The sequence below is a fragment of the Oryzias latipes genome, chromosome 24, assembly GCF_053564925.1.
Source record: "Oryzias latipes strain Hd-rR chromosome 24, Olatipes_Hd-rR_3.1".
Lineage (NCBI taxonomy): Eukaryota > Metazoa > Chordata > Actinopteri > Beloniformes > Adrianichthyidae > Oryzias > Oryzias latipes.
The window spans coordinates 24720257-24745352 of NC_136260.1; the positions used below are offsets into that span (position 1 = coordinate 24720257).

At 45.7% G+C, this 25096-nt stretch overlaps 3 protein-coding genes across 21 annotated transcripts in view; 2 read left to right on the plus strand and 1 right to left on the minus strand.

Moving 5' to 3' along the window:
- Positions 1-7607, plus strand: angel2 (angel homolog 2 (Drosophila)). Of its 4 annotated transcripts, XM_078942489.1 has the most exons (8): positions 1-264; positions 3258-3775; positions 3842-4053; positions 4123-4192; positions 4277-4698; positions 6315-6423; positions 6505-6732; positions 6827-7178. In XM_078942489.1, exons 1-8 carry the CDS (start codon positions 242-244, stop codon positions 6991-6993), a joined length of 1749 nt encoding a protein of 582 aa, XP_078798615.1. In that variant the 5' UTR covers positions 1-241; the 3' UTR covers positions 6994-7178. The 4 variants fall into 4 exon arrangements, with proteins under 4 accessions (XP_078798615.1, XP_023808996.1, XP_023808998.1 ...); XM_023953228.2 differs by having other exon boundaries at positions 6315-6732; positions 6827-7607; XM_023953230.2 differs by lacking the exon at positions 1-264 and adding an exon at positions 350-515 and having other exon boundaries at positions 6315-6732; positions 6827-7607.
- On the minus strand, positions 7595-14798 carry vash2 (vasohibin 2). 15 transcript variants are annotated; one of them, XM_078942500.1, is made up of 10 exons: positions 14303-14440; positions 13299-13490; positions 13089-13244; positions 12302-12390; positions 12079-12135; positions 11898-11972; positions 9855-10092; positions 9649-9792; positions 8752-8870; positions 7595-8246 (listed from the first exon to the last, which is right to left on the minus strand). In XM_078942500.1, the coding sequence occupies exons 1-10, from the start codon at positions 14312-14314 to the stop codon at positions 8180-8182; spliced, it is 1149 nt and encodes a 382-aa protein (XP_078798626.1). In that variant the 5' UTR covers positions 14315-14440; the 3' UTR covers positions 7595-8179. The 15 variants fall into 15 exon arrangements, with proteins under 15 accessions (XP_078798626.1, XP_078798630.1, XP_078798625.1 ...); XM_078942504.1 differs by having other exon boundaries at positions 14109-14329; XM_078942499.1 differs by lacking the exon at positions 8752-8870 and having other exon boundaries at positions 9855-10095.
- The window catches only part of rpl7l1 (ribosomal protein L7-like 1), a 21443-nt gene continuing 10717 nt past the window's right edge, over positions 14371-25096 (plus strand). The window contains exons 1-2 of one of the 2 annotated variants that reach the window (XM_023953236.2): positions 14371-14458; positions 16459-16512. Coding sequence is in view for 1 of the 2 variants with exons in the window: in XM_078942505.1 (XP_078798631.1) it covers positions 16463-16512 (50 nt within the window). In the remaining variant the exon portion in view is untranslated. The remainder of the gene's footprint in view (positions 14459-16458; positions 16513-25096) is intronic. The other variant, XM_078942505.1, reaches the window with a different exon arrangement.

A 25096-nucleotide genomic window follows, 5' to 3' on the forward strand; every position in this document is an offset into this window, starting at 1 on the left:
CCAGGTGAAATTAATTAAGCGGCCCTCTGCCCCTGCCAGGGTGAAAAAGATGAATCCGTGGATCCAATAGTTTGTTAAGTCAGGGAGAAGATTGTTTTAATTTGCACCAAGTTTTTGGTGTGTCTAAGACTTCTTCAAAAGTCTGTTTTTTTTAACTCATTTCTCATAGGAAAGCTCTAAAACACCGGAAGTCACGTCTGTCGCAGACTGAACTCCGTCTGTGAGCTCAAAACATTTAAGAATGAACGAAAGTAGAAGAAAAAGGTAATTTCTGGTCATCAAAACCTGAAAATGAAACGTGGAAACGAACGTATCGATTAGCTGCTGTGCGTTCCTGAACGCACCTCCAGTGGTGCGTTCATGAGCTGTAGCGCAGTGCAGTGATGAAGTGTTCACTGAACCTGAGAACAGCGTGTGCCGCGCTTCTCCTGAACGGATGGTCCGTCCGAACCTGACCGGTCGAAGACCATCCGGGGTCTCTGGGCATAAATTCTCACCTTTTCAGCCGTTTTCAGGTACGAGCGACGACCTTATCGTGACTGTATCCCTCCGAGCAGCTCAACGAAAGCCGCTTTTTTGGAGGAAAGGGTCGTTTACGAGCTTCTGGCTTTGTCAGTAAACGCGACAGTGTTTGTCAGAATCTATTATTTCTGACAGTCTCTAGCGAGGCTTATTTATTGGTTTATTGTTTACTTCACCAAACGCGACGAATGCAATTGGAGAAATATAACTCTTTTCCTGGTCAGTGAAGGCAGCATCATCGGCGCATGAGTTGTTCGTAGCATTGCGTCATCTTTCAGAGCCCGGAGAGGCGGCTGTGCTGTTTTGGTTTTAATGTAACTTGAAAACAAACCCGTTTCGTGTTTTTATCTGCGGTTATGTGAACGGCAACACCAGAATGATCCCTCCGTCCGTCACAACAGGTGAGTTCACCTGAGCTGCTGCCACTCGCGCTGAAGGGAACGAGGTGTAAGTGTTCCCGCCTCCAGCCTGCTTCAGTCTGACCGTAGAAACATGGATACGATTTACTTTAATGATCGGGAAATGAAACATTAAAACATGAATGAAAAAAAAAAACAGGCGAAACCACGTCACGCGTTGGCCCCGCCCCTTCGTAGGTGTTTGTCCAGGTAAACGGGGGTATTCCAGGAAGCATGTTTAAACTATCCTGACTTTAAGCCTGAACTCTGGCTGAAATCCGCCTGAACTTGCTCCAACAGACCGGATATGAGTTAGTGTAATTACGCTCCACTTGGTAACCCTGGGTTAATGCACGTGCACAGCAGGTACATAAAGACATTCTCAATGGATCACAGATTTAAAGGGTCACCATGGAAACGCGTGAAGAAAAAAAGAGGGGCTATACTTGACGGCTTATGAAGATTATACGTCCATCAAAAAGTCACACGGCTGCAACATCAGCAAAAGAGTTTCTGCTTGGAGAAAAAGAACAAAGTAAACGCACAAGTTTCTGATCTTATTTCCATTTTCATTGTGAAAAAAACTCATCCAATTTTGCCACCTTAAATGAATTACTTCTATTGGTAACAAATAATTGAGTTAAATTTATTAAACCTAATTTCTTATGTCTATAAAACTCAATACTGTTTATACAACTCAAATTTAAATATTTATTTAACTAAATGTTATATTATTCCAATTCAATTAAATGTTTTTCCATCCTAATTTATTGTACTTCTTGAACTCTCATATGTCTAAGTTTGAGCCGGCAGATATTTTCATTTTTATAACAATAAAATGATTGAAACAAAATGAATTCTAATCATGTAACATAACATTTACCATTGCTCAGACTATTTACGTACCAGTGGTGCTAAATATCTTCATCATCCTCTCCCTTCCTCTCACTCATGGTGCAGAAAGAATTAAACATAACTGGACAAAATAACCTTGCAAAACACAGTAAAACAACTAAACACATTTGGTCAAAAACTCACACTTGAACCCAAATCCGTCCAGACAGGCAAAGGGAATGGTATCCCACAATTCCTTGCGGTGCCGATCTAACAACAGCATCAAAGATACACCTACTTAATTGAATTAATTAGAATGAAAGTAAAATAACTGTCTGATAACTGTTATTTTTAAGCTGACTTAACTGAAGCAAATAATGAAGTTAGATCAAAGTATAAAGTTTATCTTTCCAACATCCATATGTGGTCTTATCAGCCTCTCATGGTGGAATAAGTATTATCTGAGCTTCTTCATCCACTAAATCATCTTCAAATGGACACGCCATGCTGCTTCACCTCTCTGAAAACAAGCTAACCTTCAACTAAACCTGCTCCAGACCAGGTTATGTTCAGAGCATGAGTTGCTATGGCAACTTGACCTACCCTGAAACATACCTCCATTTCTGGAACCGAAAGCTGAGGTTATCAACTTCCTTAGCCTCAAACTTACCGTGGGAGCCAGCAGAACCTGCTTTCTGGAATACCCCCCCCCCCCCCCCCTGCTGTGAGTCTCAGCGCTCCTAAAAATGCAGCTAAAGTCTTATTGATTCAGAACCGAACCATATTTAAAAACTGAAACAGTTAGAGATTCTGATGCAGAACCAGAACCACAGTCCAATGAAAACATTGGGTTCTGGGGTTCTGATGATGCAGAATCTGAGTCCCTCAAACCACCTCAAAGTCCACCATCGACCCTCTGACCAGGACGTCCCGGTAGCTCCTGGTTCCACTTGGACTGATCCATTCTGTTCCAGAAGGCGGTTCTGTCTTTGGACAAACCGGTCCGATAGCAGAACCGTGCTGGGTTCAGGTCAGGGAGGTCATTCCTTCCAGGCGCCGCTGCTGTTGCCCCCATGGGACTATAGAGTCCCCCATGGGGGCCTAGCTAGTCCCCCTCTGATCGATGAGGTTCTCTGAGCTTCAGCTCGACCCGTAGGTCCAAAACTTGTGTCCCCCCCCCCCCGAAGGTGAAGTGACTCGACCCTCTGGAGAACTCCAACACTTGGTGGCTGAGCTGGGGGGGTCATGGGAAAGCCCCCCCACTCCCTCATACCAGGAGTCCAACAGGGTTTCAAGGGGGGGGACCCCCAATCTAGCTAGCGGCTACCTCTGGAGGGGTCTGGGCCCCCCCACATGTACAGCCGCCCACCAGCCCCCTGTGACCCCACATCAGTCACCCGGTTGTGTTGTTTGTGTTTTTGTGTCATGTTGTTGTGTTGCTGTGCAGCCCCGTCTGACCCGCATGTTCTGGTGAATCAGCTGAATCCTTCTGTTCTCCTGCAGCCCCCCCATGTTCCTCCTCCAGCTGAGCTCCTGCACCCCCCCCCTCAGAGCTTTGCCCTCCTTCTGCTGGACTCGTTCTAGGAGCAACGCCGCCTCCTCCCACCTCCCTTATTTCCTCCCCACTCCCCCCCACCCATGGCCTCCCCCTCCCATCTCAAGGCATGGTCTTCCTCCCCGCCCCGTCCTCGGCTTTAGGACGGCCCCCCCTGTGAGCATCAGTGCTGCGTTCCTCCTGGGGGGCAGCTGCTCCTCCTTCCACACATCTGCTGGCAGCATGGAGTTCCCAGGCCGAGACCCCCCAAGGAAACGGATACGGACTGAGGAGCAGAGACGAGGCTCCGGCCCCCCCCCCAGAGGACCAGCAGGAGGACGGAACCAGGAGTCCAGCAGAGACCAGTGTGCTGGTCTGGACCTGAGGGGGAGCAGAACTCCTCCACCGAAGGCCTACCCCAGCGCTGGGGGCCTGGTGGGGGGGCAGAGGAGTGGCGTTGGACCAGCAGGACCGTGGAGGCACAGAGGTATGATGGGGGGGTCGGACTGGGTGATCCCTTCCCAGCCAAAATCCTCTTCCTCTTCATCTCCAGTTCTCCAGCGATACTGGGAGTCCTGCAGTTCCGAGCCTCCACCACTGGGGGGCAGCACAGCCTTCCACTTCACTGTCATGTCCTACAACATCCTGTCCCAGCAGCTGCTGGAGGACAACGCCTTCCTGTACCGCCACTGCCCCCCCGCCGTCCTGTCCTGGGACCACCGGCTCCCCAACCTGCTGTCTGAGATCCAGCACCTCCATCCGGATGTGAGGACGCCGTAACCCCACTCCTGACTCCTCCCTGTGGGCGGGCTCTAACCAGCATCCTCTCTCCAGGTTCTGTGTCTTCAGGAGGTTCAGGAGGATCACTATGACAACCAGATCAAAGCTGCTCTGCAGGCCCTGGGTGAGTATCTGGGTGAGCACAGCCTGATGACATCACAGCCTGATGACATCACACTGGGACCCTCTGGTGTGTGCCCCCCCTCAGGGTACCGGTGTGAGTACAAGAAGAGGACGGGACAGAAGCCGGACGGTTGTGCCGTCGCCTTCAAGGCGTCCCGCTTCCACCTCCTGTCCTCCAACCCGGTGGAGTTCTTCCGCGCCGGTGACCCCCTCCTGGACCGGGACAACGTGGGGCTGGTGGTGCTGCTCCAGCCCGCCGATGGGCGGAGCGGGTCGCCCCCCATCTGCGTGGCCAACACCCACCTGCTCTACAACCCGAAGCGCGGCGACATCAAGCTGACTCAGCTCGCCATCCTGCTGGCTGAGGTGCAGCGGCTGTCCCGCCTCCCCGATGGCTCCGCCTGCCCAGTCCTGCTGTGCGGGGACTTAAACTCCGCCCCCTGGAGTCCGCTCTACACGTTTCTGACCAGAGGCTGCCTGGAGTACCAGGGGATGCAGATTGGCATGGTGAGGGGGGGTCTCCGGGGGTGGGGGGGTCACAGAAAAAAGTTCCTGAGATGTTAACCTCTGTGTGTGTGTTTGTGTGTGTGTGTGTGTGTGTGTGCGTGTGTTTCTCTGTGTGTGTGCGTGTGTGTGTGTGTTTCTTTGTGTGTGTGTGTGTGTGTGTGTGTTTCTCTGTGTGCGTGTGTGTGTGTGTTTCTCTGTGTGTGTGTGTATTTCTGTGTGTGTGTGTGTGTATTTCTCTGTGTGTGTGTTTCTCTGTGTGTGTGTGTGTGTATTTCTCTGTGTGTGTGTTTCTCTGTGTGTGTGTGTGCGTGTGTGTGTTTCTCTGGGTGTGTGTGTGCGTGTTTCTCTGTGTCCGTGTGTGTGTGTGTTTGTGTGTGTGTTTCTCTGTGTGTGTGTGTGCGTGTGTGTTTCTCTGTGCGTGTGTGTGTGTTTCTCTGTGTGCGTGTGTGTGTGTGTTTCTGTGTGTGTGTGTGTATTTCTGTGTGTGTGTGTGTATTTCTCTGTGTGTGTGTTTCTCTGTGGGTGTGTGTGCGTTTCTCTGGGTGTGTGTGCGTGTGTGTGTTTCTCTGTGTGTGTGTGTGCGTGTTTCTCTGTGTGCATGTGTGTGTGTTTCTCTGTGTGTGTGTTTCTCTGTGTGCGTGTGTGTGTGTGCGTGTTTCTCTGTGTGCGTGTGCATGTGTGCATGTGTGTGTGTTTCTCTGTGTGCGTGTGCATGTGTGTGTGTTTCTCTGTGTGCGTGTGCATGTGTGTGTGTGTGTTCCTATGTGTGTGTGTGTTTCTCTGTGTGCGTGTGTGTGTGTGTTTCTCTGTGTGTGTGTGTGTTTCTGTGTGTGTGTGTGTGTGTGCGTGTTTCTCTGTGTGCATGTGTGTGTGCATGTGTGTGTGTTTCTCTGTGTGTGTGTTTCTCTGTGCGTGTGTGTGTGTTTCTCTGTGTGTGTGTGTATTTCTGTGTGTGTGTGTGTATTTCTCTGTGTGTGTGTTTCTCTGTGGGTGTGTGTGCGTTTCTCTGGGTGTGTGTGCGTGTGTGTGTTTCTCTGTGTGTGTGTGTGCGTGTTTCTCTGTGTGCATGTGTGTGTGTTTCTCTGTGTGTGTGTTTCTCTGTGTGCGTGTGTGTGTGTGCGTGTTTCTCTGTGTGCGTGTGCATGTGTGCATGTGTGTGTGTTTCTCTGTGTGCGTGTGCATGTGTGTGTGTTTCTCTGTGTGCGTGTGCATGTGTGTGTGTGTGTTCCTATGTGTGTGTGTGTTTCTCTGTGTGCGTGTGTGTGTGTGTTTCTCTGTGTGTGTGTGTGTTTCTGTGTGTGTGTGTGTGTGTGCGTGTTTCTCTGTGTGCATGTGTGTGTGCATGTGTGTGTGTTTCTCTGTGTGCGTGTGCATGTGTGTGTGTTTCTCTGTGTGCGTGTGCATGTGTGTGTTTCTATGTGTGTGTGTGCATGTGTGTGTGTTTCTCTGTGTGCGTGTGCATGTGTGTGTGTGTCTTTCTATGTGTGTGTGTGTTTCTCTGTGTGCGTTTGTGTGTGTGTGCGTGTGTGTGTTTCTCTGTGTGCGTGTGCATGTGTTTGTTTCTATGTGTGTGTGTGTTTCTCTGTGTGTGTTTGTTTCTATGTGTGTGTGTGCAGGTGTCGGGTCAGGAGCCCTCCCCCCGGGGTCAGCGTCTCCTTCCGTTGCCCCTCTGGCCCCCCACTCTGGGCATCAGCCATCGGTGCCGGTATGAAGCGGCGTCCTCAGGTGAGTCTGACCCGGGTCATGTGACCTGCGGCGTGTCGCCTCACGGAGGTGAAGCAGACGGTCGTGGCTCATCTGTTGAAGAGGCGATCTGTGACCTCGCCGTGGAGGATCCGGGCGGCGGATCCGTCCCTGAGTCGGGTCTGAAAAGGGTCAGAACCGGGACTCGGGACCGTTTGGGCGGGTCCAGGATCGAACACGGCCTGAAGCTGCGGTCGTCCTACCGACACCTGCAGCCTGACGGCCGGCCGGAGATCACCACCTTCCACTCGCGCACCGCCTTAACGGTGGATTACATCCTCTACAGCCCTGGTACGTGCACACGTGCACACGTGTGCACGTGATCTGTGCTACGTTTCGTCTGGGGACAGAACCTCCGGCTCTAAAAATCCCTTTTTTTTTCCAGTTTTCACGGATGCCACGCCTCCACGGCCCAGTGGGCGTGGCCTCCAGCTGATGGGCAGGCTGTCATTGGTGGGTCAGGAGGAGCTGGAGGAGGTGAACGGGCTGCCCAATCAGTACCTGTCCTCTGACCATCTTCCACTCCTGGCCCGGTTCCGCCTCCTTCACTGAAGAATCGTGAACTCGGGTTCTGATGGTGAAGGTCTCTGCAGCTGAGTTCTAAAGCAGGACAGCGGGTTCCGACCCGGTTCTGTTTAGTCTGACATGAACAGATATGGGCTCTTTATACGTTTTCATCACTTTCAGAAGAGGACCCGCTTCCAGACGTTTGTAAATAAAGAAGCTTTTATTTTGAAGAGTCGTCTTCTGAAAAACCTCAAACGTTTACGTTTCAGAGAAAACGGCATAAAACTTTTGAATCAGGTCTTAATAATTGGAATCTTCCAAAAGCTCCAATGCAAAAGTGGTTCATACGGCCTTTCAGTGGGGGGGTTGATGACATCATCACATCTTCATCACATCCTCGTCTTCAGTTTCTCTAATCTTAATTGCACAGAAAATGTCGGCATGTCTCAGAGCAGCTCGTCTTTCTCTGAGCCGATTAAAAAAGTTTGTCTATTCATCTAATCTATTGAAAAAGTATTTATTGATCTTTCAGATCCATAAATCTGATTTAGTTTTCTGTCGATCGTTTTCGTTTAGTGAAAAATATTTTCAACTTTTATTTTGAAAAACTCATTAAAAACACTGATTTCAGCAGCGACTCAAACGATGGAGAATAAAAAGTCTTGATTTTTATTCAAACATCACATGTGGCTACATCTGCAGATGAAAACACTCAGGGGGGGTCACATGTTTCCAGGGGTCCTGGCGCCGTCCACACGGGACATTTGTGCATCCGCTTTCACACAGCCGTGCACGTGAGGCGTGCACGAACACGAGGACACGTCTGTCTTCAGGAATATTTCAGAGAAAAACCAAAACATGCAGATAAAACTCATTTCCACGCGGGCCTGACTGGACCTGACTGGACCTGACTGGGCCTGACTGGACCTGGCTGGACCTGGCTGGGCCTGACTGGACCTGACTGGACACACGGACCTCCAGCTCCAGTCCTTCAGGGACCGGACGGCCCCCCCCAGACTCAAATGAAGTTCTGGATTTTCAGCAGGAATTCCTGAGCTGAGACTTTATTTTTGGCCTGGATTTTGAAAAATCAAAGCAAGCTGGCAGCTTTAAGACCTGCAGACCAGACACGGTGGACTGGAACAGACCAAGTCCAAGTCCTTCCGCACCCCCTCCGCTTTAGACATCAGCTGATCCAGGTCCAGACCCCCCCGCCGGCGTCTGCACACGCTCAGATGCGGATCTGGTAGCCATCGCTGAGGGTGCTGAGCTCTGCTGGTCTCCTCTCCACTGAGGACCTGAAGGAAAGCAGTCTCTAATCAAGGGGGGTTTGTTGTAGCTGGAACTGGGGGGGCAAAAACATTTCTACAGGGAAGAACAGGAAACGAGAGGCTCAGAACCCCCCCATCCTTTTCTGTTAGCATTTGCTACATGCTAGCTAGATTTCTCAGAGTTTGGTCTTTTTACTGTTTACTTCTTCAATGCAGTCGTGACAGACGCTTATCCACAGTCAGCTAAAATCCAGCTGTGATCATCTAACTGAAAACTTCATCATCAAAATGTCCCTCCTCGTCATCATCATCACCATCTGTAAACCTGAGATGAAGAGTTTCACCTTCATGCTTCTGAGGTTTCCGTGGACTACAGCCGACAGCAGCATCACATGACTCTCTGAGGGGGGGGGGCAGAACAAGCTCTGAGCTGCTGCTGACCCCCCCCCCCCCCCCCCCCCCCAAGATGCTAAACTCTGCAGAGACATGAGTGATGGGGGGCGGGGCCTCAGCTGGACTGATGGTCACTTACGATTTGTCTCTGCGCCGCACCAACAGCTGCTGGGCGCTGCCCTGCCGTCGCCGTGGCGACAGGGACTTCCCTCTGCTGCGCTCCTTGATGGGAGACTGGGCACTTGAGGACTTGAGGATCTGCAGGGACGGAGGAAAAGTCAGACGTTCAAACATGGCCCGACCATCACACTACCACCGCCGTGCTTCAGCCTAAGCAGACATGAACTTCAGGAGCCTCATGGTCACATGACCTGCTGCTGGCAACACGACGCCCAGCTCCAGATCTGCTCTGAGGCCAAACGGATCCGGGAGTTCAAGACCTCGTAGAAGAGTCCAAATGATCAGAACCTCAAACTGAAGCTACAAACCGGCAGATTGGGAGGTTCGGACCGAACCCCAGAACCCCAAAGCAGGAGGTCCAGGACGGACTGAGGCAGCTGACTGGTTCCGTCAGTAGAGGAGGCTCGAGCTCTGGATGCCCCCGTCCAGGTCCAAACTGGACCCCCCCCATGTCCATAAATATCTGAGGTTCCCAGCCGCAGTACAACAAGGATTGGGTTCTTTAAAGCTTTTGGATCGTGTGACCCTTAAAGCCGATCTGTGCCGTCTGTGGTCCAAACCATCTGTTGTAGCTGGAACTGCTGTGGCCCGGTGCGGACAAACGTCCAGAACCTCAAAAGTCACAGGTTAGCTTCACACGGACCACAATGCATTGGGGCTCTTTTGACCCCTGACTCCCTGACCGTCTTTGAGATTTTCAAATTAAAAGCTTCTGCTGTTGTTTTGTTGTCGTTGTTGACTTCGGGTTCTGACCGTGTTTTTAATTAAACCTCCTTGTTTTTCATTCTGGTTCTGGTCCAGAATGGAGGGAACAGAACACAAGTGAAAGTTAGGCAGCAGTGAAACCAGAGCGAACCTTCATCTTCATGTCCCGACCGTGTTTCTCCAGCTCCTTCTTCATGTCTTCGGCTCCGAGCCGGGAGGCGTTTAGCACCAAATACTTCCACTCGATTGGCTGGAAGACGTGGGGGTCGTGAGGCACGTACAGGCCGATCTTCACCTGACGGGAGAGGCACATGTTCAGGCGTCCACCGCCCTCCTCTTCATCGCCCCGCCCCCTACCTTAGCCAGAGTGTGCTGGTATTTCTGATAGGAGCTCTCGAACTCGGCCACCAGGTCTCCCAGGGTCCGGTGGGTCAGCGGCTTGTCCATCAGGTCCTGGCGCCGGCTCATGCCCAGCGACCCGTAGCGGCCGTTGCAGTACACGCCCAGAACCACGTGGTGGAAGCAGTGACCCGAGAAGTGGGTCTTAAAGCTGATGGGGAAGCGCTCCAGAGAGGTCATCCCATTGGTCAGGTAGCTGCTCAGAACCGTTAAGGAGCCTGCTGGTTCTGGTTCTGGGTCAGACGCCCCAAATAAACACAGCGGCGTAGAGAGAGGATGACTTTGGTCATGTGACCCACTGTTCTCTTTGCAGGGTGTGAATAATTAGTGTGCCCCCCCCCCCCCCCCCTTATAGGGCTTTGGGCAGAACCGCGGGTCAGAACTTTTAAAACCACATGATCTCCTGCTGAAGCAACAACACAAACACACTCAGAGACACACAACCATCTGGGCAATCTCTGTCCTCCACCAACCATCTGCTGGAGACGGAATCGGGGGCTGTGATTGGCCGGGGCGGCTGTCCATCACTATTCAGTGACTGGGTCCATTCATTATTCAGAGAGACATCTGCACACCGGACTGACACACGAAACCGCTCCAGGAACAGGTTCTGGTTCTGGGTGTGGTCCAACCGGAGCACAGACTCTGCACCCCCCCCCCCCACCACCACCACCACCACAACCAACACTGAGGATCAGCAGGAAGGAACCAGACGGTCCAGCAGAACCTGGAGAACCTCCAGGAGAACCTCATCTGGATCCAAAACCTGATCCCATTTCCCCACAGAGACGGTTCTGATGTCCCGACCAGAAGGAGTTCACTGGTTCAACGTCAGTGGATCCACAGGAGGTTCTCTACAGGTTCTCTGCAGTTTCTCTATAGGTTCTCTACAGGTTCTCTGCCAGTTGTCTACAGGTTGTCTGCAGGTTCTCTACAGGTTCTCTGCAGTTTCTCTATAGGTTCTCTACAGGTTCTCTGCCAGTTGTCTACAGGTTGTCTGCAGGTACTGTACAGGTTCTCTATAGGTTCTCTACAGGTTCTTTACAGGTTCTCTACAGGTTCTCTACAGGTTCTCTGCAGGTTCTTTACAGGTTCTCTACAGGTTCTCTACAGGTTCTCTGCAGGTTCTCTACAGGTTCTCTGCCAGTTGTCTACAGGTTGTCTGCAGGCTCTCTAGAGGTTTTATGCAGGTTCTCTGTAGGTTCTCTACAGGTTCTCTGCCAGTTGTCTACAGGTTGTCTGCAGGTTCTTTACAGGTTCTCTACAGGTTCTCTACAGGTTCTCTGCAGGTTCTCTACAGGTTCTCTGCCAGTTGTCTACAGGTTGTCTGCAGGCTCTCTAGAGGTTTTATGCAGGTTCTCTGTAGGTTCTCTACAGGTTCTCTGCCAGTTGTCTGCAGGTACTGTACAGGTTCTCTATAGGTTCTCTACAGGTTCTTTACAGGTTCTCTACAGGTTCTCTACAGGTTCTCTACAGGTTCTCTACAGGTTCTCTGCCAGTTGTCTACAGGTTGTCTGCAGGTTCTCTACAGGTTCTCTGCAGTTTCTCTATAGGTTCTCTACAGGTTCTCTGCCAGTTGTCTACAGGTTGTCTGCAGGTACTGTACAGGTTCTCTATAGGTTCTCTATAGGTTCTCTACAGGTTCTTTACAGGTTCTCTACAGGTTCTCTGCAGGTTCTCTACAGGTTCTCTACAGGTTCTCTACAGGTTCTCTGCCAGTTGTCTACAGGTTGTCTGCAGGCTCTCTAGAGGTTTTATGCAGGTTCTCTGTAGGTTCTCCATTATCCTGTCCCCATTTCAGGGTTGAATTCGCTGGTGAAATCTTAAAAGTTGAATCCAGTTTCCAGCTCAGTACATGAAATAAAGAACAGCTGATCAGATCCTCTAAAGGAGAAACTCCTCCACTACAACACACATCCTGATTCCTGTGTTAGATTATTGAAACTCCAACAGACTCGGTGTGTATTTGTGTTTGTGTGTGTGTGTGTCAGATAAGGATACATCCCCAGGATCACAGCCTCCAGACATTTGATTGGCAGAGACTCTCGGATCATCTCCCTCGCCGTCTCCATCAGCCTGGGAGGAGTTTGGAGGGTGTTAAGGTTCTACAGAACCAAACGGTTCTAGACCCGGTCAGGAGTTGGGGTCAAACGTTTGTTGGTGACGCGTGAGGCGGACTCACCCACACAGCGGCCGGCTCTTCTTGATCTCAAAGAACTGCGTCCCGGTGTGGTTGTATCTGGAGCAGATGTCAGGAACAACAACTTTCTTCAAGAACCTTCAAAACGTGGAACCGGAGGACCGTCACATCTGCCTCATGTGGAGCAAACGTGACAACAGGAAGGTTCTAGCAGGTTCCTCTGGTTCCATCAGTGAGGCTAAGACGGGTTTGGACTGAAAGATACTGCAGAGCCTTCATGTACTTCTGGACCGTCAGCAGCCAGTCAGACACCGACATGGACGCTCGGAACGTCGGGACGGCAGGAACCGGATGCTGAAAGAGAACCACACACATCATCCCACGGTTCCTGACGTTCTCCGAGTTCTTCTGGGAGATGCAGCAGAACTCCAGAAGACGGAGACAGGAATCCGAATACCTGAAGATCACAGCGGGTCACTGACACAAACCAGAAAGTGGGTTTCTGTTACCATGTTTGGGGGAGGGGTCTCAGAGATCACATGACCATCACACGGATGATCCGTGACATCTGAAATGATTGACAGGCGAGGAGGAGGAGACCTGGCTTCCCTCTTCACAGCCGATCTTTGTGCTGAGGTCCAGAGGGACTTTGGCGCCGTTCTTCACGTGTTCCCGCGGATTATCCAGATCCCGGATTACAGAGGTGGGATTATGTGGGCGGGGTTTCACATGTCAGCTGCTGCCATGTGAAACCCCGCCCACAAACGCCTCCTCCCTCACAGAAACTCTTTTTCCATCTTTGCAGCAGCTGCTTATATAAGGGTCACCCCCCACCTCCCCTCAGATATATTATCAGGTTACATGCAACAGCTGACCCCCCCCCTCCCAAAAGAAAAGAGGCAGAGGATCTGGTTCCTGCGTTCTCTGACCTTCATCCCCTCAGGGGTCCTTCAGAGACCTGCAGCTCCTCTGCAGAACTACAGCAGACCCCCCCCCCCCCCTTCTGTTTCTAATATGGGGGAGGCCCGGGGGGGTCGTGCAGGGTCTCTTACTTTGGGGAGGTACGAGGCGTTCCGGATCCGGGTCACCATCTCCTGACCTTCGGGGTGCAGCGCCGCCACGTGGGTCCACATCCGGTCCCAGGTGGAACTGTCGATGGGGAAGCCGCTGCGGTTGACGTAGAACTGGACCCCCCCGTCCTTCCCGTCCTCCTCCTCCCCTGGAGACTGGGGGCTCTGGTAGGGGGGGGAGGAGGAGGACGCCTCCTGTCTGCTGCAGCGGAGGAGGTACAGGGAGCCGGAGCTCCTGGACCGACCGTGTCTGCTCAACTTGGCCGGGGAGGTCCCGGTCCGGCTCGGGGGGGTGGGTCCAGTCATGGATCCAGAGGAGCGAGGAGGAGGAGGAGGAGTGAGGAAGAGGCGCCTTCTCCTCCTGTCAGTGAGACATGCTGAACCCTGGAAGGAGAAACAGAAAAAAACCTTTGGACCAGAACTTCTGTGAAACCACACAGACCAGAACCAGACCAGGACTTCTGCAGAGATCCAAACCAGACCAGGACTTCTGCAGAACCCCACAGACCAGAACCCGACCAGGACTTCTGTAGAACCACAGAGTCCGGGACCAGACCATGATCTCTGCAGAAACCAGAACCAGACCAGGACTTTTGCAGAACCACAGAAACCAGATCGGAACTTCTGCAGAACCACAGAGACCAGAACCCGACCAGGACTTCTGTAGAACCACAGAGTCCGGGACCAGACCATGATCTCTGCAGAAACCAGAACCAGACCAGGACTTTTGCAGAACCACAGAAACCAGATCGGAACTTCTGCAGAACCACAGAGACCAGAACAACCAGGACTTCTGCAGAGATCCAAACCAAACCAGGACTTCTGCAGAACCACAGAGACCAGAACCAGACCAGGACTTCTGCAGAACCACAGAGTCCGAGACCAGACCATGATCTCTGCAGGTTTAGTGATCATCTCGTCGAACTCGTCAGAACCGGATTATTCTGAAACAGACAGTCATCTGACTCCTGATCCGGGATTTTCGTCCAAATCCGAGCCTACCGTGTGTCACATGCTCCTCGCCCCCCCGCTCGAACCGGTTTTCTGAGAGGAATGGATCGGTGAGACGCGAGATCCATTCATGGGGGGTGAGCTCCCCCGCCGCAGCCTGGAGGGGGGGCGCAGTTTATGTCTAATAAGGCTCGTAACTCTCTCTCCCCCCTAGTGTGTGTCAATACTCAAAATCCCGACATTACCAGCGCGTACATCCGTTCCGTTTGAAAGTAAAAGTCACGTGACCTTGTTCCATGGCGTTCTACACAGTATACTAATGCATAAACGCAGAACAACCCAGACTGTTATATGTGCTCCTGTTTTCAGAACCCCGCAGCAGCAGCTTGAGGGAGCTTCAGGTAAACATTTACACTACTCCTGTCTTATTTTGAAAGTAAACAGGAAGTTGTCAGCTGTCGCTGTTCTCCGTTCTCTTAACGGAGGGGCCGTTATTTTAGCTCGTTTTTTCACTTCCTGTCCGTCTAAAACCACCGCTCAGCCCCAACAGGCACTTCAAAGGCTGCATTTATGCTCTACAGATTCAACCATTTCATCTGTTACCTTAATAAACGCGTCTTTCAGCTTTTATAGTAACCCGACCGCCGCTGTGTTTAGCGGCTTCCAATTGGTCAATTCAACAAAGGAGGGCGGGGCTGAAATCCAGCTCTAGAACCAACACTGCGCTGTGATTGGTTTATTTGTTTATTATGATAAGTAAACAAACCCTAACATCAAATTTTTTGTCTGGTAATTTTATTTAAATTATTCGAAAATGTTTATGAACTTTGACTTATTCTGTTGATGACGTCACGAGTTTTGAAAATCAGGGACAGAACCCAAATCCGATCTCAGTCTCCACGTCTGGATGAGGTTTGAAGATGAAGGTTTGCTGACAGAGTTTAAAAGGTTCAAAGCTTTTTAGGGTCTTCAGAACCGCTGAAACATGCAGGAGTCTCCTGCGGGGCTGGACCTTCCCCAAACAGGAATTCTGATTCTGGAGAATCTGAAAAATAAGAGAAGGAGCAAAAGAAAACATCTCCGTGAGGAAACGTCCCCTGAGCTTTACCGCCCTCTGCTGGTTAGAATGAGTCATTACATCTTAAATCTTTCTAAAATGTATCTGTGGTTAAGAAAAGGACTGACAGTCATAGAATCACGACTTTACCCCTTGTGCTGTCTTAGATGACCCCCCCCCCCCTTACAGTGACATGTTCCCCCTACCATGACAAAAGGTGGATAAAGGTGGAAAGATTTCATGTAATCCATGGACACCAGTGAAGATCACAAATCATTGAAGAAAAAAGGTTCAGAGCTCTGTCTAGTGGGTCTAGATGAGTGTTTTTCAACCAGTGTGTCTGCCGCGACACACAAGTGTGCCGTGGGAAATTGCCCTCATTAACTGATTTAACCGCATTTTCCATCTCCTGGATTTCAACTCTTTGTAGTTAGGTAGATAGGAATATGAAAGATCATAAAATACTTTTTTCTTTGTGTTTCTTTGATTCTATTAAAGACATTTTGATAAGAATGATGGTACCGCGATTTATCCGTAATTCAGCTGTGAAAGCATTATTTGCAGATGATGGAGGCTTGTGGAAGAGGGGACGGAATATTCGTTATGTGGAGAGAAAGATACAAGACGCGATTACGGAGGTGGAAAACTGGTCTTATGACTGGGGGTTAAAATTTTCTGTGACTAAAACAAAATGCATGGTTTTTATACTAGGAAACGTGGAACTGTTTTGAACTTAAGGTTATATGGTGAAGCAATGGAGCAAGTGCATAGTTTTAGATATCAGGGAGTTATATTTGATACAAAGCTGAAATGGACAGAGAATATTGATAGTATAGTAGGGAGATGTAAGAAAGTCATAAATATAATGAGATGCTTGAAAGGTTCTGGGTGGGGAGCTAGTGCACAGGCTTTTAAACAAATATATGTTACAATGATTAGATTATGGAATCATTGTTTACAATACAGCGTGCAAAACGCTGTTACATAAGATTGAGGTCATCCAAAATCAGGCATTGAGAATATGCACTGGGGCTATGAGGTCAACTCCTGCTGTGTCATTACAAGATGAAATGGGGGATTTACCATTGAATCTCAGAATTAAACAACTGATGCTTAATTATTGGGTGAAAAGCAGGGTTGTGTAGATGTAGAACACATGGTTAGGAGAGCTACTGGTCCTAGTTGGGAAAGTGGTAGTGGGTCAAAAGAAAGTATTGCTTGGAAATTAGCTAGTTTAGCGAGAGAAGCAAACATTCCTGGTAAAACCCTAGTTAAGTCGTTTTTGTACCCGACCACTCCTTTCTGGGTTTTTCCAACCATTCAAGTGGATTTGTATCTCCACAGGACGATGGAGGGTAGCAAAGGGGAGGACAACTGGGATGAGATAACAGCAAACAGGTTAGACACGCTCCATGCTTCATTTATCCCCATATTTACAGATGGATCTAAAGACCCAGAAACTATGAGAACTGGGTTTTCTTTCTGGATCCCTGCATTGGGGAAATATGTCGGAATTAAGACGTCAAAGGATCTTTCAGTTTTTTCAGTTGAAATGTTGGCAACATCATATAGTTTAAGCTGGTTAGAAGAAAATAGAGTTGGAGATGGTATAATTTGTTCAGACTCATTGTCAGCTTTGATGTCTCTGAAGTCTTACTATTCTGAGAGCAGATCAGATATATTATATGAAATTTATGAGAGTTTGTTCAGGTTAAAAAAATTGAAAATAAACATTAGATTCATGTGGGTACCAGCACATAGGGGGGTGGAGGGAAATGAAATGGCTGATTTTCTGGCTAAAAGGGCATTGAAACGGGGAATAGAGATAGAAATTCCATTAGCTAGAACAGAATTTAGGGCGATTATTAGGAGGCATATTATGGACGAATGGCAGACACATTGGGAAAGGGAGAGGAAAGGTCGACATTTATTTAGTATTCAGGACAAAGTAGGGAGAGGTATGAATAGCCAAGTAAACACCAGAGATCATAGCATAATATCACGGTTGAGGATGGGACACAATGGTTTAAATAAAACATTGCATCTCATACGGAAACACCCAACAGTTTGTGTGAGTGTGGGAAAGGGGAAGAGTCAGTGGAGCACGTTTTATGTCACTATGACCTGTGTAGAGAGGAAAGACGACAACTGGAAAGTAGAGTACAGTCGATAGAGGGTGAACACCTTAGTTTAAAGAAGCTTTTGGGAGGGGAGGAGAATTTACATGGTGTGATTATAGGTTTGTTGAAAAGAACCTGGGGCCTGTTGCACAAAAGTAGGATAAGGGATTAAGCCAGGATATCTTGGTGATCCTGGCTCCATTGATCCCCAATCCGGTTGCACTATAGCTGGATAGGGGGCAGGAGGATATGTTATGGGATAAGTTACCATGGAGATTTATTCTGTGGAGCTAGCCTGCTCCAGACCAGGCTAAATTCCAGGATCTATTTTATCTCATCCCTAATGTCAGTCAGCATTCGCCACAAATGGAAACCAATAGTTATTTCATTGCTCACTATACATTGTTATCACATATAACTAGACCCACTGTCATTATTTAAACGTTTGTGATCATTAATTTCAATCATTTTGGATAAATAATGAGTTTTAGATGATGTTGCTATCATTAGATAATTTACAGTTTCCCATAGACTTTAAGGCTATATGTAACATGATAGAATATTAGGGACACAGAGGGAAAAAAGACAAGTCATAATATTGTAACCAGTTGTTTTAAAGGAGGACAGTTGTTAAAATGACAGATGTGGGGCATTTCATGAAATTGTCCTTCAGTATGGTTTCATAAACGAAGACATGCTGATGTGCCAGAATATGAAGTATCACATTGTCATAACTATCAGAACTGTAAAAAGAATATGTTGCTTTTCTGCAGAAAGAACCAGCCTCATAAATTTAGGACTTTATCCTTTTTTCCTCAGTGGGGCCCTAGTACTCTGTCATATAAACAAATACACATTCCATTTAAAACACAATGTGTAACATTATGTTCCTTTATTGAATAAGGACAAAACTAAGCAGGTAAACTACACTCAAAAAACGTTCACTTTGATTGAACATAAAAAAATGATGGAAATGATTTCCACATGATTAGATAGTTACTTGAACAAAAATGAATCATATTGGTCCTACTCAATGTACTTAGGTTCAAACTAATAAATTTAAGTTGATTCAATCTAAATACTACAGTTGGACCCAACTTTAAATTAATATTGTTGCTCACTCTCAAAGGATAAAAGTTGATCCAACTAAACTGAATCACTTCAATTGGTCACACCTCATTAATTTAAGTTTATTCAACTTAAATATGTATGACTACCTAACACAATTTATGTTGATATAACTTAATTTTTTTCTTTAATTTTATTTATACATCGGACATTAATAATGTTTTCAAAAGTTACAACGAATGATTTTCACATCGAGGACACAAATTACCAGCACAGTCCCACTTCACAAGACAGGAGTTCCAATACCGCGATTTCTTCCTTGAGCACAGTAACTAACAGTTTACCGCACAAGGCGGTTGGTGATCATCCTCTCCCACACTCTAACTCATGGTGCAGAAAAAAGGACCATAACAGTTTAAATCACTAGTTAAAACAGAGTAAAACAGCTAGACAATAAAACCCTTAGACGCTTAGACCCCAATCTGCCCAGATAGACAAAGAAAATGGAATCCCACAATTCCTTGCGATTACTAATGTATCCAATTTAACGGTATCATATTGGATCAACATGATTGAAATTAGTAACTTTTAAATGGATTATTTTTATGTACGATCGACATGATTCATTCACGTAAGATTTACAAACATAAAATATTCTGGTTGAAATGACAACTTACATTTTCATAAACTTAATTGGCTGGTAATTTAATTTACTTCTGTTTTGAGTGTGCTTTATCTCTGTGGTGGTGTTGCCTTTCTTCTTAATTATATCTTTTACCTCCCCGTATGCCTCCATGAGGATTTGTGCTTCCGACGGGGAAAAGTACGCGGCTCTAGTTGCCATGGTAAATCAGTGAATCTGTGATCTGTGGAGGGGTCTACTTGAGTGAGCCGTGAGCGCGCACCTATCCAGGGGGGTATTCCATGTTTAAATGTTTAAACTAGCCTGACTCTAAGCCTGAACTCTGGCTGAAAACCGCCTGAACTCGCTTACTCTGGGTATGTCGGTTCCTAAAGACCAGGGGCCTGTTTCAGAAAGGAGGTTCAACCAACTCTGAGGTTGAACTTGAACTCTGAGTTGGTCAATCGAGAGATTAACAACTCTGAGTTTTCTGTTTCAGAGAAGCTGATCGGAGTTAAGTCAATCAACTCTGAGTGGACTGATTCGGAGGTGAGCGTGAGCACCGCGACTATAAGAAGCCATTATCAATGGAGCGCAGATATCACGAGTCACCATGGCAACCGTGAAAAAAAGAGGTCTGCATATTTTTCGCCAGCTGAACTTGACGTGCTGCTGCAGAGTTACAGTGAATATGAGCACATATTCCAGAAGAAAAGCAACACCGCTGCATCTGCAAAACAGAGACAGTTAGCGTAGAAAACATAGCTGCTCAAGTTAATGCGTAAGTTTGCATTTAAATCATTGGTATAAAATATTGGCTGTAATAACTTTTTAAGTAGCGTAAGGTGTGAAATAAAAAATGGCTATATTTAGGAGTACTTTTGAAGTGTTCTTCCTGGTGTAATTGCAAGAAATGCTGCATAGTGTACAGAACCAATCTGGGGGAAAATGCCTTTAACGTCGGTAATGTTTAGAGGACTTTCTTGTTAACCTTCCCCTCTTGCAAACGTTGGTCAGTTTAATATTAATACATGCAATTGTGTTTTTAAAAGTGAACTTTTGTCTACTGTTGAACCTTTCAAGACTTGTCCTTTCTTTTCTCTCGTCTTTCCGACCGACAGTGGTCAGAAGCTCAGGGGAGATTTCCTTCAGGGCCGAAGGGAATTCTCCTTCGGGGTTCACTTCCTGTTGGAAACCCTCAACCTCCAGAGCGGATTAAGAATGACTCCAAAACAGTTATTCTGGGAATGACACCTTCTCTTTATTGAACTAAGTGCTCCGTCCTCCGAACACACAATAATTACCACGCACACACCTCTGCTCCGTGCTCACACCCCCCCCCATCTGCACCTGCACTCGCACCCCGCTCAGCACACACACGCTGCAACACTACCCTTGTATTGATGAAGTGGTATAGGTTTATATGGGATTAAGAAAGTAAGCAGTGCTAGAAAATTGTGTTTCCAAAAAGTAATTGTTACATTAATCTAATTCAATGTCCCTGATTTCATTTCCATGTAGATTCAATCCTGCAGGAATTAAAAGAACATGGCAGCAGCTAAAAATGAAGTATAAAAACACAATTTAATCAGGTCAAATTTGAGTATGTCATGGATGTAAGCTTTGTTGACAATATTTGACATATGAAACATCTACATAGCAATACAGATCTAATGTTGTTTTCATTGTATATATGTAATTGACTGCAACGAAAAACGGTAACGCTCAAACAAAAACGTATGGAGCAATGACACAAAATCGAGTCTAGGTCTCAAAATCCTCGTACGAGGTAAATATAATTCTCTATGAATTAATGCAGCCTCCTCGTCTATTGGGTCCTCCAGAAAAGGACAAGCCATTCTTGTCACTTAGACCGTCTCTGTGTGACGGAAATGTGGGCAATGAAGGTTAAAGCGACAAATACCACTTCGTCTTTAAAAAGGGGAGGGGACCGGCAGAAACTTTGAGTTTGGAGAATAAAACCTGCTCCTGACCAGGTTAGGTTCACAGCATAAGTAACCATGGATACTGACTCCGAGTATAAGTTACCTCTCTTTCAGAAACGGGTTTAACTTACTCTGCTTTCTCTGGTTTAACAAACCTCCCATTCTGAAACGGAAAACCCAGGGTTTCCCTGATTTCAGGGTTAATGCACTCAGAGTTTACACTTAACCTCCTTTCTGAAACAGGCCCCGGATATGAGTTGGCGTAATTACGCTCGACTTGGTAACCCTGGGTTAACGCACGGTACATAAAGACATTCTCAATAGATCGCCGATATCTGGAGTCACCATGGAAACGCGTGGTGAAAAAAAAAGAAAGCGCGACACTTGAGACAGAAGTGAAACGGAGTCTGAGATTTTAATGACAGCGGATAGAAATTATAAGTCCATCAAAAAAGTAACACGGCTGAAAGATAATTTAGTTAAATTTATTCAAACTCAATAATTGTTTATACAACTCAAATTTACGTATTTATCTAACTAAATGTCACATTACTCCATTAATCTTTTTTCCATCTTAATTACTTATATTTCTTGAACTTTCATATGTCTAAGTCTGAGCCGGCAGATATGCTCATTTTTATAACAATAAAAAGAACGGAAAAAAAATGCACGGAGTGCAAAATTTCATTACAGAATATTCCATCACTGTCATAACAGGTTTGGGTGGTAGAGGTGCTATATAAACTCATCATCCTCTCCTTTACTCTCACTCATGGTGCAGAGACTTAAGCACAGTAGGACAAAGTAGCTCAGCAAAACACGGTGAAACACAGTAAAACGGCTATACAACTAAACACATTTGGTCAAAAAGTCACACTTAAACCACACTCTGTCCTGACTAGTTTACTGGGAAAGATGGCTGCCAATGCTTTTCTCAGCCTAAAGGCCTGATTCAATCCATCAAAAATCGCTAAAATATGATGACATCCATCAAAAGTCAAGACATTGGTATTTCTGCTTTATGTATCCACTTTATTCTACTTGATAATTTCGACAATTAGTAGTTATTGTATCCAGAAAGAAGAGAACTACCGTGCAGCGCATGTCATCCTCTATTGGGACTCGGAGCAAGATGTCCAGTAATACCAAGTTAGCTGCTGAAATTGCAGAAATGAAGGAATCTCTGAACTTCTTGTCAAGGGACATCAGTGAAGTGTTAAAAAATCAGAAATCACTGACAGGTCTCATGGAAAAACAGATCCAGGAGTTAAAGGCTGTCATCAAACTAAAGGATGTAAGGATTGAACTCCTGGAGCAAAAGGTGGATGACTTGGAGCAGAATTCCAGAGCAGATGACCTTCAGCTCACAGGGCTAGAGACCAGACATCAAAGTTATGCCCGGGCTGCTGGTGTGTTTAAGGTGGTGAAGATGCTCCATCTGAGGAGCAGCACACCCTGGAGCAACAAGTGATCCACTATATGAGAAGTAAAGACATTCATCTGGACAGTCGACACATCTCAGCATGCCACACTCTGCCAAGTAAGGAGAAAAAAAGAAGAATCCTGCGATCATTATAAGATTTGTGAACAGAACGCACAAGGTGGAAATCCTAAAGGAGGCAAAGAAACTGAAAGGCACTGGAGTTAATTTAAATGAGCACCTGACCAAGAAAAACTCAGAAATTGCTTGGACATGTCGTATCCTGAAAATGCAACATAAAATACAAGAAAATACTGGACCAGGAATGGAAACGTGTTCATAAAACTAAATGGATCACCAGAAGCTAAAGTGGTGGCAGTGAGACAAGTGAAAGACCTGGATCAGAACAAATGACAAACTCTAAAGTTCTATTTTGTTTAGAGTCTACTGACAGAATCAGACTGTGGACTATTCTGTAGAGAGCAGGACTTCATTTTCAGCACAAATGACTGACTCAGTGGTGAGTGAAAACACTTCTAAGTTTGATTATACAGAGCATGGACTTTATGATTTTGATAATGATGTGGATCCAGACACTCATGTGTTTAATAAGTTCAAGGATACCTGCAGATATTACTGCGAGGAACAACTCAGTGAAGTTAAAACTGAGGGAAAATTTTCTGTTATTCATTTTAATTGTAGAAGTCTACCAAGAAATTTTGATAAAATTAAATCTTTTTTTGGACACATTTAAAGGAAAATTTAAAGTAATTGCTCCGTCAGAGACATGGATAATTAAAGGGAAGGAAAATAATTTGAAAGTTGAAGGTTATGATTTGTATTTCAATAGCAGAACAAATAGGATTGGGGGGGGTTGCCCCTTACATTGACAATGGTTTAAAATGGAAACCAGTAAAATAAAATACATGACTTCTGCTATGGATGATTTAATGGAAAGTGTTGCTGTGGAAATAGAGTTACAAAAAAACACAAATATGACTGTTGGATGTGTAGATAGGAAACCAGGATCAAAAATTGAAACTTTTAAGGAAAATTTAGAAGATATGTTAAGTAATCTAAACCAACATAAACAATTAATAATTTGTGGAGACTTCAGTATAGATCTCATAAAACTTGATTCACATTTACAAACATCTGATTCATTATATAATAAAGGACTGTATGATTTTGATTACAAAGCCTAGCAGAATAACAACAATAGTGCAACTTTAATAGACAACATTTTTACCAATATTTTGGAAAGAAATTGTGGCTTAGTAATTAATGACATAAGCGATCACTTGCCTGTATTTGCTATATTTGACTTTAAATTGCCAAAAAAGTCAGCAGAAATCCCCCAAATATATAAAAGAATAAGGAATGATGAAACTGTGAACGCTTTCAGAAACGATCTCATGAATCAGGACTGGAACGTATACAGATGATGTAAACGGTGCATATGAGGCTTTTCTGAAACGTCATTTAGATCTTTACAATAGACACTGTCCAGAAGTTCTAAGTAGACCTAAATCTAAAAACAACAGAAAACCCGGGATAACAAAGAAAAACAAACTCTATAAGGACTTTTGAAACTTAAGAACAGCAGCAGCTGAAAAACGTTATAAGGTTTACAGAAACAAGTTAACAAATGTATTGAGACAAGCTGAGAAGAAATATTATCACAGGATTCTGTATGAAAATAAACATAACATAAAGGCTACGTGGAATATTCTGAATAAAGTAATAGGAAATAAGAACAACCTCACTTCTTCCTTAAAGACAATGTGGTCATTAAAAAGCAAGAAGACATGACAAATGAATTCAATTCATTTTTTGTAAATATAGGACCCAATTTAGCAGAAAATATTACATGCAATATACAATCAAAAGATATTATTGAAAATAAAAACTGAATTTCCCAATCTATGTTTTTATCTGATGAGACTGAAAATGACATTTTGACTTTAGCAAACTAAAATACAAGTCCTCAAAGGACAGTGACGGGATTGACATGAAAATAATCAAAATGACCATAGATTGTGTTGTTAATCCACTACATCATATCTGTAACCTTTCACTGAAATTGGGAATTTTTCCTGAGAAGTTATTCCTTTTTTTAAAAATGGAGACAGACATACTTTTAATAATTACAGACCAGTATCATTACTTCCTCAATTTTCTAAAGTTTTAGAAAAGTTGTTTGTTAACAAACTAGACGCTTTATTGAAAAAAATAAATTGTTAAGTGAGAATCAGTTTGGGTTTGGTTCTAAAAGGTCTGCAGGTTTGGCTAGAATGAAAATAGTTGAAGAAATTTCAACAGCAATCGACAAAAAGAAATACACAACAGGAGTTTTCATGGATTTAAAGAAGGCTTTTGACACCATAGATCCTTCTATCCGGATTTCTAAACTATATTCATCTGGGGTTAGAGGAATCGCCCTGAACTGATCACCAGTTATTTAAAAAACAGACAACAATATGTACAGTTTGGAGGAAATAAGTCTGATCTCATGAATATTATTGTGGAGTTCCACAAGGCTCAATTGTAGGACCTAAACTTTTTATTTGACATATAAATGATATTTGTGATATTTCTAAGTTGTTACAGTTTGTTTTATTTGCTGATGATACTAATTTTTCTGTTCTGGGGATAATCTGAAAACCTGAGCTAAAAGTATTGAAATGGAAATGATAAAACTCAAAATGTGGTTTGACTACAATAAACTATCTTTGAATCTAACAAAAACAAAGTTTATGGTGTTTGGTAATAAAAACAGAACAGAAGTGACTTTGTCCATTGATGA